Source organism: Zophobas morio, unplaced genomic scaffold (genome assembly GCF_036711695.1).
Source record: "Zophobas morio isolate AGI-343-1 ecotype UQ-CSIRO unplaced genomic scaffold, CSIRO_AGI_Zmor_V1 ptg000009l, whole genome shotgun sequence".
NCBI classification, from domain to species: Eukaryota; Metazoa; Arthropoda; class Insecta; order Coleoptera; family Tenebrionidae; genus Zophobas; species Zophobas morio.
Window position 1 is genome coordinate 9971279 of NW_026972114.1, and position 19801 is coordinate 9991079.

The 19801-nt window shown below is 33.2% G+C and overlaps 1 protein-coding gene across 4 annotated transcripts in view; it reads right to left on the minus strand.

The window, feature by feature from the left end:
- Positions 1-19801, minus strand: part of Eip93f (Ecdysone-induced protein 93F) — a 156979-nt gene that overhangs the window by 99818 nt on the left and 37360 nt on the right. For 2 of the 4 annotated variants that reach the window (XM_064051559.1, XM_064051556.1), the window contains exons 1-2: positions 17980-18090; positions 17547-17921 (exon numbers count right to left, since the gene is read on the minus strand). In XM_064051559.1, the coding sequence (XP_063907629.1) occupies positions 17547-17640 (94 nt within the window). In that variant the 5' untranslated portion in view covers positions 17641-17921; positions 17980-18090. Of the gene's footprint in view, positions 1-17546; positions 17922-17979; positions 18091-19801 lie in introns of those variants that run through there. The other 2 variants (XM_064051557.1, XM_064051558.1) reach the window with 2 other exon arrangements.

Sequence of the window (19801 nt, forward strand, 5' to 3'; positions counted from 1 at the left end):
AGAAGTGACGTGGGAAACGTCAGTTGGGACGCAGTTTTAGGAATTAAATGGACTGTTTCCTCACATAGCCAATGAAATAACAAGATTTTTTTTAAATCGACCAATGAAAATAGAGCGTCTGGGATTATGTAGCACGCTAAGTGAAAATTTTACAAAAAGTCGGCGAATATTGATTGTATGTTGTTATGTTATGTACGTTGACAGCTAAAACGTCAGTTGGGAGTTTAAATTCGCAGTGTTTTGTGCGCTAAAGGAATAAAAGAAAGTATAATTGATTGTCTTTAGTTGAAGCTTTCGAATAGATGCGTTTAAAAATGACATTAAAATGTTCTATTTGAGTTAGCAGCGAAAACAAAATTAAAAATCAAACTGGGACTTATGTATACGCTGTTTACATGTACGATCGTACGAAATTTATGAAAAATGGAAAAAAAAATTATAAGCAAAAATGAACGTCATAATAATCACAAATACAACAAACGAAATCCCTCGAGTTTTAATAAAAGAAATACCAATCACTCTCTACGATCTTCCGCAATTTCAACATTGAGAAGAAGAATAGGTGAAAACAACTCATAAAAGACACTGATCATTTTAGCACACTTCTATTACACTTCGCCTCCAACTGGGTGATCAACATCACCAGGAAATAATAAAAAAGGAAAGATGAATAGGATTCATATGTATAGACAGAGGACTAAAAAAAATACAGATAAAGAACGGCACGCTGTAGTCAAAAAAAAGGCATCCACTCAAGCATTTATTACTTAGTTATAATATTAACATTTATATTAATGTTGAAATTTCATTGGTTAATAAACGTCAAAATATTTTTATTGTTGTAGAAATATTTCAATAAATACAGGATGTCCCAACAGTCTAGCGGCACATTACTCATTACACATCTTACAGAAATAACTCATTTAGGGCTCTTTCGTTTGGAAGTGACACCACATACTTGGTCGCACTTTTTTTTTTGTTATGTAACACCTTATTTTATTTTTAGACATTTGGTTTCTTTCTTAAAAAAGAAGAAAAATATGTTAACACAAAGATTTTATAAACAACAGTGTTCAAGATAATTTAATTTTTATGTAAAAAATATTCATATTAAGAAATTCTCAAGACAGCCATATTTAAAAACAGTAGTTTTTAGCCTTGACAATCGTATAAAAAAAAGTGTTTTCTCATAGTTATAAACCTGATGTCAGAATAAACTTTATTTAGAGACATGTTCGAAAATTACTTGTGCAAAAAACTAAACTTTGTTCACTTTTTACTTCCCGAGCGTTAGCGAAGAAATAACTACTGTAATCCGTTGACCGACTCTGTACTTTTACGTTTTCTCGACCTTTCATGGCCCCTACAGTACGAAGAAGTAGGTCTCCCGTTTCCGTCTGTTCGGCGTTTTTTATACGTAACAACGTGACTACAAAGTTCTGTGCACGTTCTAAACCGCTGAATGTGAAAATGATGGAGTTGTGGATTTTTAAATATGATCATAATTATTTTTTATTAAAATGCAAAATAGTTGTGCCTGATTTTATTTTTCCCTATTTCATTAAAAAATATGTAACTTTAGTGTGTAATGTTTAAATGGAATACCTTGTAAGCATAGTTCAAAATAACGTAAACTGTATTAGACTCCGTCAAAGAATCTTACATAAAAAAACAAACACACAATCAGATTTAGGAATTTAAATCGTTACTATGGAAATTTGCAATTTAACACCTTTTAAATTTAACAAGTTTTTACAAGATTAATAGAGGCAAAATCAGTCTTATATTAGCAAGTACTAGCTCCGTCCACCCGCCCCTTATTTTCTCAGAGGATATGCCATTTGCCGAAAAAAGTCTTATCTTAGCAAGAACTAGCCCCGCCCACCCGCCCCCTATTTTTTCAGAGGATATGTGATTTGCCAAAATAAGTCTTATTTCAACAAGTACTAGCCCCGCCCACCCGCCCTCTATTTTCTTAGAAAATATGTCATTTGTCAAAATAAATCTTATCCTAGCAAGTGTTAGCCCCGTTCACCCGCCCTCTATTTTCTTAAAAGGTATGTCATTTGCCAAAATGCTAGTATTTGCTAAGATAAGACTGATTTTGCCAAATGACATAATCCTCCGAGAAAACAGGGGGTGGGTGGGCGGGGCAGTACTTGTTAAGATAAAACTAATTTTGGCAAATGCCATATCTTCTAAGAAAATAGAGGGTGGGTGGGCGGGGCTAGTCCTTACTAAGATAAGACTAATTTTGGCAAATGACATATCTTCTGAGAAAACAGGGAGCAAATCTAAAAAATTGGTCGAAAGTGTTTAGACAGTACTTCCCTAGCTATGGGAAACGTGACGACTGCATGCCTATTTTTTTCTCATTACATTTATTTTATTACATGCAATATCGGGAAAATGGAGTGAACTATTCCTGATTTAATCAATTAAATAAATTGACTCATTCATTAATTTTTTTGAGCGACCTGTTAAGCAAATCTAAAAAATATGAATGGAATGATAAATCACAAGTACAGACTCATCATATTTTGTACATTGTAGATAGGATTTATTCGGCAAAGTTTTGAGATGACGTCATCAATTTTTTGAAGGGGACAAGTAAATATATTTTGAATAAAAATTTATTATGCCTATTATAACTGTAAATCACCTGCAAGATTTCAAATCATTCGATTTTGCAGATTCCAAATTAAATTGCAAAATGTTGTTTTATAATTTTGATTTTTTTCAAGAAATCTGGACGTTTCGGGTAAAAACTCAATTCGGAGTCATAAACTACATGTGTAGGACTATGTTATTTGATACAATGTAAAACCCATTTACTATGTACAATTTTGAACTGACGTCATCACATTATTGGTGAGGATGATCAGACAAATTTTGGTGAACGTTTTACCATCTACATGATATTCCTAGTATAAATACAAAATTTGACAACAATCGACCCGGTACATTCGTAGATTGTCTAATAAAAATCCGGGACGGCAGACAGACAGACGGAAACGGGAGACCTATTCCTTCGTACTGTAGGGGTCATGAAAGGTCGAGGAAACGTAAAATTAGATAGTCGGCCGACGAACTCGATTACAATACTTCCTTCGCTCACGCTCGGGAAGAAAAAAATTAATAGCCAACTCCCACTAGGTCTTTTTTTCTGTATTTTAAAGTTAAAACAACACAAAACTCTAGCATAATATTTTAAAAGAGAACTCACTTGTTGCAATGACGTTTAGTAAAACATTATTCGGTCTGTTAGTTTTATAAATTGAGAAATTAAACAAGGGTTCCAAAGCTCAAGGAATTTAACATTTTATGTGGACTTTGGAGGTGGAGGTGACAACCTTGTTTATCCTTATTACATTTCAATTTGTATTAATTAATTTTTGCACCTAAAGAATTTGCCCGTTTTTTTTAATTAAACAAGAAAACTCAGCCTTGCAAGTAATAAATATAAATAAACTATTAATAAACATAATCATTAACACATTCATAAGAAAAATTGTTGGCCGCTCGCGAACATGGCCGTCGTTGAAAAAAACCACAAAAAAAATAAAAAAAATTAAGAAACAGAAGGAGTCATATTATAGTAATCGAGAATCCCGGTCCTGTACACTGAATTATTTTTTGTTTTTTGTCCGTCACAAAACACAAAAGTACTATTAAAACTACACTTGCATTTAAAAAATATTGGCGTAAATATCCACAGCACGTGTTTTTCAGTCTAATGACATTTGTTAATCTGAAAATAAAGCTGTTTTATGACTAAATTATGTGTTGCCTTGCAATCAGTGTTAATGTGGAGAAAATGATGTTGTCGCAGTTTCAGGTCGTCACTTTTCAAAATCAGCCGCCGCCATGAAAATTCTATGAACTGGTCTAACAAATTACTTAATCATTCATAGTGAAACGCAGAATTTGGAAACAGGTAGTAGATAATTACGCATCCTTGTCGAAAATTGATGTATTGTATATTGATAAGATATTTGGTAATTTTTTCACTTGTAACTAAGCGAGTTTTGAGGTACCCACTTGAAAACTTTCCAAAATCGAGGTATAAATTAAACAGATAAGCCCCAATACTCATAAATTTGGCCTCACCGATAAAAGATAAACTCGATAACGTTCCCTATACTTCGTCCAAAGTTAAGCCGTTCCTTCCATCAACACATTTTCATTTCATGGTCAAATACAAATTTAACAGCCAATGGATACATTTTCACTAATGATAAAAACTACGTAATCGTTAGCATTGAAAACTTGAAAATTATTCAATCGATGCAAATTTTATTTAAATACTGCCACTTACCCGCGTTACGGCCATTTGAAATTGTAATTTATTAATTATTGCAACATATTATTAAACCACCTTTCTTGTTTCGAAGGCATCGTAACCTTAAACTAACACATTTACATTTTTATGTACAATTAAAAGTGTTACATGAAACGAGAAGTAGTACGCCGTTTTAATCCCATTGCTCGATTCTCTTAATCCAAATCAAAGAACATTTGACACGAACTGTTTACTTTTGTAAACACAAACTCAATTACCGGAAATGATGGAGAATTTCGGGGAATATGGGAAATGAGATCTTGGATTATTGGGGCGGAATATAGAGTGGACAATGCAAATAGGATTTTCGGAAAATTGAATGCCGTCCCTGAACATTTATACCAAGTAATGAGAAAAGCTTGTTCTAAAAATAAGACATCAGATTTTATTAGATTACTTCCCTCACGCTGTATTAACCAACGATTTTGCGTTTATATGCTGATGTTACCATGACGACATTATAATTATAGAGGATTATTTCGGAGGTGAAAAATTTTGTCGACGTGAAAATTTTAACCGCTGCCAAATCTCTACATATTTTTAAAGCACAATATTAAATGTTAATCATAATAAACAATGTTTTTGTTATCTTAGAATAAAGAGTTTGTCCATAATTACTTTCATACATCAACAGATCGTAACATCGTGAGTTTTAATTTTTCCAGTTCATTAAAATATAGAATAAAAAAGTATACCTATATTAATGTCGCATGTGGGTAATTAGATTTTTATTTGTATAAATCGATCAAATTTTTTCAGTTGTTACCTGAATACCCGTTTTTTAATTAATAATGAAAAAATTAAATGTGCACGCAAAAAAAAGTCTTCATTACGAAAGTGCTACTGTATTTTACAATACTCACATTTTAGGATTCTCTTTTTGGATATTTTTTTATTATGAGCAAATTTACGGTAGAACATAACGTAGTAAATCAAATCTGAATCAATAAAAAGTCTCCAAAAATGTGACTGACTAGAAATTATATTTCCGACGACACAACTTATTTAAAAATCCATATAAATCAAATCGGCATGAACCACCTTGGTACAACCCACAATTTAATACTAGCTTTTACGTGACATTGCTCGTTTCCATTATTTTCTATAAGTGCATCTTCGTAGGTAGTAAATTCTTAATAAAACTCCTACAAATATTCGAATATAAATCAAACTGTTGTGCAGGCAAGAAGGAAACAATTATTTCGTTCTTTTAGTCATCCGAGCCGATCTATTTTCGAACACTTCTTTCTGTACGTAAGATTATTACGTTACATTACATCCACTGTCAAATTAAGAATCACACTAGCACAATGATTACATCACCTAAACTGCTCAAATCAATACCTCATCGGTTTTATCCTGGTTGACATTTCTGCCAAAAGCGTCAATTTCCATTCGTCAATAAGGTCGCCAGCATCCCGTAAAGGTCATCCCTTATTGAATTGTAAAAATGACAATAACGCAACAATAATTTTCCACAATGAAAGCGCGCACCCTTTAGTGTCTCCTACGCTTCTATGCACTGTGTCCGAGAAAAATCCGACATAATTAAGTATTGTCTTTTCTAAAATTATTTCTACGTTTCGGTTGTTTCATTTTCGTGAAATTAAATTGTTGGGTTTTGTGAAAATTTTACTGAGAAAAAATAAATTTAGTACAAAACGATATTTTTGATATACTGCGGCTGACTTTAAATCAAATCCCTGAGAAGTATTTATTACAGTATACAATGTGCAAATACCTGTCTAAAAAATTATAATCAGTAATATTGGATGTGTTACAAGACTAAAATATTCACAGCTTTGACGACAAAAGGACTTCAACGAATTTATGAAATTTGTTTAATAAATATGTAGTTACAACCTAAAAAAAATTCGCGTCGGTGTTGTCGATTATCCAAAAACCTACCGATTTTTGAAGAACTTGATACATGAATCTTCACAAGTTATCGTGAATTTTTGTTATTCCGCTTCGCATTTAAGTACATACATCAAATCTGAGCGCACAGTAGACTTCTGACTGTATACCGCATTACCAAAATATCTTCCTAATTTATAAAAGCCACAATATATTTTGTACTTCGCATGAAAATTGGCTATTCTGACTTTAAACCAGCCTAATTATGCAGTATTAAAAAAAAGCAAAATTCTCAATATGTAATTAAAAATATACCTAGCTAGTGTGACTGACACAGTTGCAACTGGGACTGATAGTCGCTCCACTATATAATTAAATCCTTAAAAGAATGAGTAACAAAATTGAAGTGATGTTAAAAACAATAATTACTGTCATTAGGTTAACATAAAGTGTCATAAAAATTATTTGTATTAGTACCCTTCACCACTACTCAGGAAACATTGAACAGTTATTTATTTGACAAGTGGGATAAATGCATTGTTATTGACGATTTATACAATTACACCAACCTGATGGCAATAACACGTTTACACAGGTATAACATCCAAAATTTTACTTATTAAATAGGAGTATTAAAAAATACGGTATTAGATACAATATTTACATATAAATATAAAAATGAATGATCGAGGCCTTTATCTTGTTGATTAAAATGAAAACGACTTTAAATTTGCTTATCTGACCTTTTTAAAAATTCATGACGTCGTTACAAAAGCTACACTGAGGAAATCTTATTATACTCGTTTATCGGTGGTTTAGTAATCTACCCATGTTCTTAGATTAACATATCCACTCGTAAGGGTTTCAATAAATGGAACCTAATTTCTATTTTTATTTACCTGTAGGGGTTACAGGGGGTTATTATAAAATAAATCAAAATTTAGAATTTTTCGACAAAACCGGATTTGTCCAAGGGAAGTTTTGTTCAAATAACTAACTTTTTCTGAAATATAAATTTAAACACATACATAAATTTAGTATTACAAACAATAATAAATCAATAAACGTTACCATTTTTGAGTGACGTATGCTGTATCTGCTTCCTTCAGTTTTTTTTTTTTTTACTAATAAACTACATTCTCTTTTTTAGCTGTGTAGTTACAATTTTTCTCTCACGATATCTGCAATTATAATTAATTAATAAAACCGTAACTAATATTGCCGCTAGCAAGAATAATCACGATTAATTATGAGGTTATGACGTAGCTACACGTATGTATTGTGTGTATTGTTCAAATAGGTATGATGGGTTTTTTTGTTTCAAACTTCTGACGATTTGAACATACTTCAACTATAAATTCATTACCCCAATAATTTTATAAATGTAATATAACGGGTGTTCGATTGGAACTTCATCAAGTTGGCGTTGTTTTTTTTACTTATTTTTGTTCACTTTAAAAAGATGTTGAAAAGCGTTCACCTTATTATACGAAAAAGCGAGGTTGGGTTGTGTAATTCCACGTTGTCAGCCGTCATTGATCAAATTTTAGATTTATGCAGACATACTTTGTAATATTTACAAAAAATTAAATTTTTTTCAAAAAAATCCCTGTTTTAAAACATGCCTGTTTTTTCCAAATTACGAAAACATAATGTGGCCTATTTAAATACAATTGAAATCAATATACCTAAGTTGTATGTACATTGACTAGAATAAAGCATTTCCAACAAAATAAAACGTTGTAATAATATAGATACTTATACAGCGTGTTATTGAAAGGTACGTACAAAATAAAATCGGCAATTGATCTCGAAGTATGGGTGCTAAAAGTAAAAAAAAGTTCAGGTGAAAGTGTTCTCCTTTTAGAGATAAAAATTATTAAAATTAATGTCCAAATTCGTTGTACGCCTCTGATAAAAAGATCGTCTTTCGTTTCTATAGCAACATTTAGTCTTGACAAAAGTTTTATTGTTACAGTTGGTAGGATTTACTAAAATAAATTAATTTTACCTATTTATCTTTCAGTAGCGTCTAAAAAGGTTGGATAAGGGTTAATTTTCTCCTTATAATTTTGATAACACAAAATGTTTTTCCGACTTCTTAAACTTCGCGAATAACTATCAGTTTTGTTGTACGTACCTTTCAATATATATGTATTGTATATAGTATAATATTAAGTATTATTTTTATTTTTGAATATCTAGATCAGTGGTTCGCAAACTGGGTGCCGTGAAAATTTTATAATGATTTTAATAAATATAAGCACAAAACCAACTTTAAAAAATAATAATTGATGATATGATTTTATTAATATGGTACAACTGTTCAGTAATGGAAAATGTGTTCTGAACATGTTAATTTTCTTCATACTGAAGTAAGATGGCTAAAAGATGAGATGGTTTAAAGGCCGTGTTCTTTCCCGATTTTGGGAATTAACAAAACAGATGTAAACGTTTTTTGAATCAGAAAATATGTATTGAACAATTTTTTGGCCTCCTTCAAGACCACGTTTGGTGTACAAAACTAGCATATTTAACTAATATTTTTGAACACTTAAATAAAATATGTAAATTCAAGTATACAAGGTAGAAATGAAAATATTTTAAGCTCCAGTAAAAAATTTTGGCTTTAAAAGACAAGCTTAAATTATGAAAATATTTATAAAATAAATATTTATAAAAACAATCTTAACATCAATCATTACATATTATACAATCATGTGATAAAGTGTTTTTGATAATAAATTAGTTACAATTAAAACTGTTCTTGGCAGGGTGCCGCCAAATTTTGTTTAATATTTTAGGGTGCCACCAATAATAAAAGTTTGCGGAACCACTGATCTAGATGATATAACCATAACCAAATTTGTCTAATTATCCCCATCAACAGTTTGATGACATCACCTAAAAATTATGCATGGTCAATATTATTTAAATTTTATAAAGCAACAATTATAAACTTGTGGTTAATGAATATGAATTTATTTAATTTATAATTTATTCAGAAAAAAATAAAACTAGTAACATCAAATCTTCATTTTTCGAAAAAGCTGAAATGTATTTCACTGATGAGGAAATTCTATCTACTACCCTAGACCATTTCTTTTATTTTAAGAACAGATTAACCAAACATTATGAACTTAAATTACACTATTGCTACATATTTAACAAAGTGTCTAAATGAAAATAAATTCTCTTTATTGCTCAAAACTCGCATAAAACATTATTCAGTCTGTATTAAAATACAGAGAAAATTAAAATTAAATAAGAATAAACGGCTACCAAAAACTGAATAAACGTAATTAAAAGCCCTAACTTTTGATTTTTCTTACCACTTTTTGGGTTATAATTCCAGCGAACTAAAAAATACTTAAAAAATAAGAAAGAAATGGTGATTAAAATAAATCGATTTTTGTTGTGTGCCTATAGCCCTTTAGCCTTAGCCAAAAGTCTAAAAAAAATACAGGGTGTTCTATTATTTGATACAATCCCGGTAACTTTTGTATTCTTAAAGATAAACGTGTAGTTCTTAGAGCAAATTTGTATCATTTTAAAAGCTTTATGTGATGACAACCTCACATTTTTATTATCACTTCCGGGTAAACCGAAAATGACGTCAACTTTAATTTTTTGTTATGGAACACTGGGTATATTTTTTCATAAATGGAAAGATTGATTTTTTGCAAAAAATTTAAACGCAACTAATATTCTAAAATCAATCTTTCCGTTTATGAAAAAATATACCTAGTGTACCATTAAAAAAAAATAAGTTGACGTCATTTCCGATTCTAGTAGAAACCATCACATAGATCTTTTTTTCTTAATATACATATGGGGGGGACCTATTGCAAAATCGATATTTCCTTATACAAATTTTCCATTTTAAATATGTTTTAAGTTTCATGTTGTGAAAAGAAGTCTACATATATATTAAAATAAAAACGCAAAATCTAAGCCCGCCCACCCGCCCTACGTCAATTGTGATGATTTTTTTTATTCGCCGTGAACCAAGGGGGCGAAACTGAACTGCAAAATACTTATTTATTTAAAAAAAAATTACATAACCCCACCCACCCACCCCATCTCAATTGTGATATTTTTATTTCTTAGAAACTTAAAACATGTTTAAAATGACAATATTTGTAAGGAAATAGGTATTTTGCAACTAGGATCCGCCCCTCGGTCCGACAACGAATGAAAACTTCATTACTATTTAGGTCAGGGCAGGTATGGGTGGGACTTAATCTTTGGTTTTATTTTTTTCTTAATATACATAGTATTCTTGAACAACACAATACTCAAAACCATGTTTTTAGTTTCTCGTAGAGAAATAAGGATTTTGCAGTTAAGCTCCGCCCCCTTGACTCTCGACGAATAATATATTACAGAGATACTTAGGGGAAGAGGGCCCAAAGCGGGCACCATAAGGAAAAATATTAAAAAAAGTAGTTTATGGATAATCTAGATCCTTTAAATTTTTATATTATAATGCTTGATTTAACCCTTTTCAATGATGCATAACTAAAATTGAAGAAAGTTTATTAAAAAAAAAGTTAGAAGCAGATAACTACATCTTTACAACTGCCCGCTTTGCCCTACGGGGAGGCCTAAAGCGGGCATTCATCTAGGGCAAACCAGGTAATGGTTAAGGTTGGCGTCTGGTTCGGTTTCGCTCTATACTAAATACATTGAAAACATTGTCAGGGTTTCCGGAATTGCATTTTAGAAATACTGAAGTCTGCAACCAAACCAGAAGTTAAGTAAGCTCATTTTAATAGATTTCGACTTTTCGAAAGTTATTTACCTCAGTCATGGATTTTTTTAGGATTATAAATGGTATCAAAAGAAAGCTGACACTTTTCCCCAGAGGACCTTCTATCTCAAAATGCAAACCTCTTCAGCACTTCGTCAAAAAATGCATCAATGTGCCGATTAAAGTGTGATGTAAAAGTTGCTCAACTTTATATTTTTTTTTTTGTAAAAACTGTAGACTAGATATGAATATAAATATGAAGGTCCCCTGGATTGAAGTTTGGTAATTCGAAATATAATTTTTTTAAAGTGATATATCTCGTATTTTTCTTTTTGGTTTTTTCACTTCTTAGACTTCGTTTTATCTTCAGCAAGTTCTTCTTTTATAATTTGTTTCACAGACTCCACATTGCCTTTGTTCTTCTTTTCGAAACAACTATAGATATTTAGTAAATACACTAGAAGAACAAACCGGACAAGCGCCCGCTTTGCCCTGCCCGCTTTGCCCATTTCGACAATTAAAATTGCAAACAACATCTAAACTCAAAATGATGCGACAAGTGGCAGTTAACTGCTACCTTATGGTAGCCGAATAAACACAAATTGATTAACGAATTTCATTTTTAGCTTAAAAATCACAAACATAGAAAAAACAGATGTGACACACTTTGCAATATTTTTCAAAATCATGTGAAAATTATTTATTTATTACAGCACATAATTGGGTACTCGCAGGAGACCCGGGCGACTGATGTGAAGTATGCGGGGGGGGATGTACTATGTCCGCGCGGTTAGGGCGCACCATCTTTTGAAACGCCAAAACTAAAGAGAGTGCCCGCTTTAGGCTCTATGCCCGCTTTAGGCCCCCTTCCCCTACCTATATATTTTTTTATTAATTCAAAAATGTAGCGAAATTAACTGTATTAACTTCATTCATATTAATGAATTATTGCGCAATAAGTAAATATTTCTTTAAAAAATTGTTCGATATCATATGTAAGCAATTCTAAAAAATATTAATGTAATGTATAGACTCATCATATTTTGCACATTTTCGAAAGGATTTATTTGGCAAAATTTTGAAACGGCGTCATCAGTTTTTAGGGGGGGTCGTAAACGAATAAATTTTGATCAACGATTTACCATTTTTCCGATAATATTAAAACGTTTGCAAGGTTTTACAGCACAATTTCAAAATGTAAATTCTAAAATGTTATACGATTTTTATTTTTTTTTTACAAAAATCTGGATCCCAAGGGTAAAAATTCAACACAGATTCATAAACTACAAGTAGATGATTGTTATTTTATAAAATTTAAAAGATTTCCTATTGTAAAAGTTGGAGATGACGTAATATCATCGTTGGTGGACACAACAAGACAAATTTTGCTTAGCTTTTATTATCTACACGATATTCCTAATTTAGCTACATACAAAATGTAACAACAATCGGTCTGGTACCTTAGAAGATTAAATATCTGTCTACTGAAAATCGACACCGGTGCGGACAGACGGCAGACAGACAGACGGAAACGAAAGACCTGTTTTCGTATTCTAGGGATCATGAAACGTCGAAAAAACATAAAACAACGAGTCGTTCGTTGGACTTAATTACAATACTTCCTTAGTTTACGCTTGGGACGTAAAAAATGGCTACTTTTCTGACCAACGTTGTCTTTTGTTGGCTAATGCAATTTTACGTAAAATTTGGTAAAATGTTGAATCGAGTTATTCAGAACAGATGGATCTTTCACTATTTTCTGTTAAATTAACGCGGTCTCATGGTCGTTGGTGTTTTGTAACAAATTACGTAAAAACGTGTTTAGTGAACAAAGCGCAGAAAATGCTTTAAGAAAATATTATTCCACAAAAGCAAATAAAACGTTTCAGTAATCATAAATGACGGATTTTGCAGTTTTTTTTTCTCAGTTTTTTAGTAAAACAAAAACTTTTTACCACTCTTGTGTTTTCTATTAGATATTTCATGATAATGACGCGATATTTGCAAACTAAAATTGATTGACATAGGTTCATAAATAAATCCAAGTGGGCACTGATTTGTTCCGCCTCTTTAGGAATGTGTAACTATAATCGCAACGAAGGTTGAAATGCCCTAATTAATCTGTCAGATGACATATTAACCATATTAATTAAAACGCTAAAAATGTCTACCATTACTAAGAAGTGGCAAATCTGTAACATTCTTAAATTTCACAGGTCACTGAGTGTAAGAAATATTTATCAAAGCTCTGTATATGTATAAACATATGGACAGTGTAATTTTTGCTAGAGAAATTTATCTTGAAAAATCTGTAGATTTAAAATTTTTTCCAAATCTCCAAACGTCTCAAGTAATTTTTCCGCCTATTCTAAACCCACCAACGTTCACTTTCTTTCCCATAGCTCCCGCCTCCCGCCGCAAACCTGAATCACAACTCGCCGTTTATCACACCTCCATTATCGCTCGCTCAAAAAAAATCCAAGCCATCTTTTCGCGAACCGCTTCACTATCAAAAATACCTTCCCCGAACCGCTATCATCACAAATTAATAATTTTTCGAAGGTCAGCGTCGGAATAATTGAGCGTGATTCAGTTCACGCCACGATAGCGCAGCAACAAATTCGGTCAAATTTCAAGTACAAACGTCTAGGGTCAAATTACCCAGCGACGCCGACAAAATTCTTTCTCGGCGCTGTTTCGGGCGAGCCCAGCGGTCGCCATTCCCATATAGTGGGCCTTGTCGAAAAAAGCCGCACGCGTTTCGTTCTTGTCTAATTCAAGGCCATCTAAGCACCAAACCAAGCCAATGGAACAGGACGCCGAATTTTCGGCGGTGGTGGGAGGCTGGCCCGGTACTCTATTGGCCCACGCGACCGTTCTAAAACAGGTTCGGAATAGATGAATAGTTTGTGGCCTTGCGGGCCATTGTTGCTCGAGCATGAATCACACGGTAAAGGTACCGGCTGTAAGGCGATTTTTTATTGGTTCGCGCCGGTTTAGAAATCGACCGAAATGCACGCGAGTGAGAGGGAGAATGAGAGAGAAGTGTGCGGTTTCGTTGTGGAAATTTATTGTTGCGTTATTGTCATTTTTACTATTCGATAGGGGTGACCTTTACGGGATGTTGACGGCCTTATGGGCGGATGAGAATTGGCGCTTTGACACAAATGTCACCAGGAATTGATATGAAACGGGGAAAATACACACTGAAAATTGTTTTATTTTTTAATAGCGAATATTCTAAAAAAAATTATGAGAAAGTTTATATTAAAACTTTTTTCATACATTGGTCCACAAATATAAAAAACTATATACACTGATTTAAAACTGATGAGAAATAGCTACAGTATTTTTTTCAATTAGATACATATTAAATAGGACTTGACTCCAAAATTGGAGTCTAGCGAATATGATAGATTCTGTTTGGCACACAATAGTTCATTTACTGGTGTTGATATTTATATGCAGTAAAGCTAAGTTTATTGACGAGTCTTAATGTCAAACGGGATCACATATGGATTTCTCTAACCATACAAAAATCATTTTTATGTAGTTCGCCACAGATCGTTCAAGAATGGAATTATTAAGATGACATTCTAGTTTTTTGAAAAACGAACAAATTGTTCTTACAAAACTAATTTAGGTTCAAAACAACAATGTCATTTTGACATATATATTAACATGATTTACTCTGAAAAAAATGATATGTAACACCTGATACAACCGTCAAAAAACATAATTTATGACTTTTACAACTAGAATTTAAATATAAAATGTAACATTTTTCACTAAATGATGCCTTTTTCGTTAGAAATAAACGCTAACAAAATATATGTGATACGGTTTTTCACTTCTGCGTGTATTATATTTGTTCATGTAACACGAAATAGTAGGCCCTGCTGTAAACAACTTTGATATATTATTTAAAAATTCAGTTGTTTTGCATCGATATAATGACTCATGTAACTAAGTTAAAAATGTATTTATGTAACAGTTCGACATTTAAAGCAATACTAGAGAAAACTAGAAAAGTGTTCTGTTCTTTTTAAAAATAAAACGTTATATTATGTCACCATAACGGTTTTAGTGTCTTGTTGTTATATATAGTGTATATTACTTTATTATCATTAAGTTTGGTTAAGTTAATCTCTCTCCTAATAGAAAGCTAAATACTGGTCGTTAAACAAAATCGTCGCTCATAAAAAACGTTTCCGGTTGAAATATACTGGAATTCCGAAACATAGGTACACTACAATGGTTTAAAATGTCTTACAAGTTATGTGTAACTTATCAAGCGGCACATTTTCTGAATTTTAGAACGGAAAAATATAGTTGCTTAATTTATTTGCAATACTTAATAATTTATATAACAACTAAACTAAATTTTAAATTTACACCACGTATACTGGGAGTCGTCACCAACTCATAGTTTCTACGTAACCACGGACACAATAATTAAAACGATTGCCTTCCTAAAAAATAAATTTTCTCTGAATCTAGTCATAAATCGGTGTTGGTTTTCAAAAAATTCAGAGCTCAATTTTGCCGCTCATCTTCGAAATGACAGTTACTACATATCAAAAACTGAGGTTTCACTTATTTTGAAAATTTATTTACGGGTCTTTGCTCAAATGACAAGCAAAAGATTTTTGGGTTAACAGAAATTTATAGCTACAATATTTTCCAAAATTTTCGAACAGACTATTATCTAAAAAAAAAAAAAAACAAAATTAAAATTTTAAATTAGGACATATTTTATCTTTTTATGTTTTATAATTCTAAAGTGTAGACAAAAAAATAGCAATGATGTTGATAAAACATAATACTTCAATACTTAAAATCGTTCGATAATTCGAACGTTTGTAAACATAAAACACTTAAAATCATTAATAAAATACTGCCTACCGAAATTTTTAGATACGATGACAATTGTGATTACGGAAAAAATGATTTAATCGCATCTCATACGTAACATGAACACAGCATTTTATTGTCGTTGTACAATTTTTAATTTTGTTAATATAAATAAAAATGAAGTTACTTATTTTGGCATGAGATGTTCATTTATTTTATTAAAAGATCGGATATTTGATATTTCTGTTTTTCGGTGTAATGCGTGTATTTATACAAAGAAATTTCGATCCATTAGTCTTCTTCAGCGTAAACTTAATAAGAAACAAAACAGTACCCATTTTAAAATTTACAGCTTTATAAATTACTCTCAGCTGAAATACCGTTGAAGAAAACAGAAAAATATATATTCTGTAGTTCTATACATTAGCTGTCATAGATTATGAAGTATCTATGTTTCGTCGAAAGCATGCAATAAATCATTAGTTATAAAATAACTGTGTAAAAATTGCGGAAATGAGCATAAAAAAAATTGTGAAACAGATACGGGCTGAAAACTCGGAAAAATCCTTAATAGACCAGCAGGAAGTTGAGAAATAAAACTAGACACGACCATCATGATCGTAGATAGTGAAAAACCCAGAAAGAAATTACATATAATTATAAAATGATACAAAAACTTCAATGTTGGCAACATTCAATTATAATGGTGTCAATTGCACATGGAACTAGCCTACAAATAAAGTATAACAACCGAGTACAAGAAAGTATAATTGGTCAAAACTATCGACATTTAGAGAAGCCAAGGTTAATCATTACCGCTTGCACAACAACCGCACCAAAAAGAAAATTAAAGAAAACCGCAAAAAAATCATTACATAAAATATACAAAGTGGAAAAACAAAGTTGCGGTTAACTCCACCCACTCCAGCAAAAGACAATCGAATGTGATTTGTCGGTTAAATGGGCGGAGCCATACGCACTATATCATTTCCGAAACTAGCACTTTTTTCGGGTCGGAGGAGGGGACTATTATAGTTAAAAATCCGGTTTCGTCTTCCCCTCCCGAACCGATCGACGCCATATTGGCACCTTTTCGGCGAATCGTCGTAATTAAAAATTGCCACGATAAGACGAATTGGAGCGTGAAAAGAAAAGGAGCGAATTTTGGGATTCTGAGTTTGCCTCTTCTTCGAAATGGGGCACCGAGATTGGCGCATGCGTTCCGAAAGGTGCATTTTCACAGTGCACTCTGTAGGTGAAGTCGTGCATTAAATGCACAAATATAGCTCACGGTTACATTGACATTTACATGTTAATGGGATTTATTCATTGCCGAGCGTATGAGGCAAAGGGTGTTTTGAAGCGACGTTTCTGAAATAAAAACGGGGGAGGATTTGCAATAATTGGGTGCGACGAGGAGTCTGGGGCGGGGTGAGTGAGGGCGTCGAATTTTCCCGAAAAAGAAAAAACAAAGTAATAATTCGGCGCCGATGGAGAAAAATGCGGCACGACGCATACAAAAAAGTGCATCTTGAAAATCATTAAATGCAGAGGAGACGGGGCGAGCTCGAGATGCGGAGTTTGTTTTTCGTGTGTTGGCAACGCAAGATTTTGAATTTCCTAGGGGAAAATCGTGGGCATCGCGTCGCAGTCAACAGGTTATAGTGAACACCGGAGTCGTCCGGGCTTTCCGGCGAAAATGCGTAGTGGCATGCAGTGTTTCTCGGTTTGTGGACTTACCGACGATGTGAACCATGTTTCTTGTCCATCTTTGCAGTTCTCTCCTAATATTTCTCCTCTGTTGAACGCATCGCGCATAAGAGCACTCCGCCATTTTTTCCGAGCGGCAAGTTTGCTACACTGATTCGTACAAAACAAGATTTTCTAAGACCCATTGCTTCAAATTCATTACACCAAAATTTTACCGATAAAACCGACCGTCGAGTCAGTGGCGCACTGCACACCCCCACTAATTTAAATCCCAAAATCGTCACTCGGCCGTAGCCAGCTCAGTTTTTGTTTTCGTAACTTCGTAGTCACCACGCCGCCTGCGATCGGTGGAAATCTCCTCTTCTCGCGCTCCGTTTTTTCGCCATAGCCGCCTGCGACCGTGATCTGCAACAGAACAACAAAAGACGATCAGATCCGGCCGACTTTGATTTCCCTCGTCTACTTTTTCATCGTACTATTGCGTCTCCGTCGAGCGGCGCGCTTCCATTTCTTGTCAAAATTCGCACTAGTGTTGTTGCATGAATGGTGGTCTGTATCACTACTGTAGTAACGTCATATTGTGACGCAACAAGTGCGACGCCACTCGGCGCTTGCATGCACTTGCATTTTCCCTCCCCTCGCCCGCACGCTAGATCCGTGCATCCCCGTTCGCTCCGTCCTTCTCCCTCGCGCCGAGTCGGACAAGGACGCACGAACCTCCCCTCCGCGTCGTCTACTCGCGTCTCTCTTCCTGGTCTATTCGCCTTCTTTTCTAGCGTGTTTATGTCGGGCTTTCCCTCTTTCTCGATTCTTCTTTGTCTGATGACCTGCCAACTCGGACCTCGGCGAGTTTTTCGTCTTTGTCGCGCGATTTTCCTAGTTTAAACTTGAATTGGTCTCTTTTTAATGGGTTAGGTGATGCTGCCGGACGAGGGGAGGGCGAAAATTTGACGAACGACGGTGGGGGAGAGAGATGAGTGCGTCTGGAATTGGAGTTTTCTTCGTATGAGCCGAGTTGGGAATTTCTCGTGGGAAACTTTACTAACAAAGTTGGTGCATCGTTAAGGGTGGAAAATATCGAGACGGGTTTTGGGGAATGCAAGATAAATTTTGACAATTTTCTTATTTCGCTGGCGGAGATGAAACCATACAAAATAAACGAAGCATCTCGGCTTCTGACGGACGAGTCGAGCGCTATTTTTTTAACAGATGCGACATTTTTCTCGACTCCGGTGATGACTGAAACTTCTATTCCGGGCTTCTTATCTCACTTTTTACTTTTTTTTTTCAGATACCTGTATTCTAGAACAGCGTTTTAGCAGCTTGCACTAATTTCTATCTTAAGTAAACAAAGTCGGAATATCAAACTGTTTGACGATCTAATTAGGACATGAACGATGATATTAATAAGTCGATTAGGTTTTGCAGGTACGATGCCGGATATACATCTAATTTCTATTTTAATACATATAAGTGCTTCTGATCTACACTTATTATTAATAAGTAATTGGACAAATTTAAATTTTCGAATTATAAGTAGGTATATAACAGGTCACAGTCATCAACGTTTCGTGACATAGTAGTGCTACAGCTTTACTACTCAGTAAACAAGTACGTAACTGTGTTACCTAATGCTTTGGAACTTTGATAAATATTGATCGAAAATGATTCTAGTTTAGGGAGCCTGTTGATAATAGCTTACGCGTGTAAAGCCGAGAAATTAGCAAATAAACTCTTAAATTCTAACTAATACATAATAACAAACGTTTTTTGTTACTTCGAAAGAATGTATTACGACTCGTGTTGACCACACCACAACTGCTGATGCATAAATTAGATTTATATTTTATGTTACAGTGTAGTTTTTTAATAAATTTTGTTATAATAACATATCGAAAAAATTTATTCTAATAGGTACCGGGATTTAAAATTTAAGAACAGTAAAATTAGCAATTCTAGCATCTCATTAAATAATGTCAATTTTATCTTTTTTATTTTTTCACGATTAAACTACAGGTAGAGAAGCATGCCATACGTATGTTCCAAGTGAGTTTTTCTAAAAACTAAAATTTTGTGATGGCGTCATCAAACTTTTTTATTAATTATATTCGAAACATTCTGATAGATACGCAAATCTAAAAAATATGGATGCACTTACCTATAACACAATTACTGACACATAATTTTCTGTACATTTTAAACAGGATTTATTTATCAAAATTTTGAAACGACGTCATCAATTTTTTCGAGGGAACAAAAAGAGATAAATTTTGATTAGGGCTTTG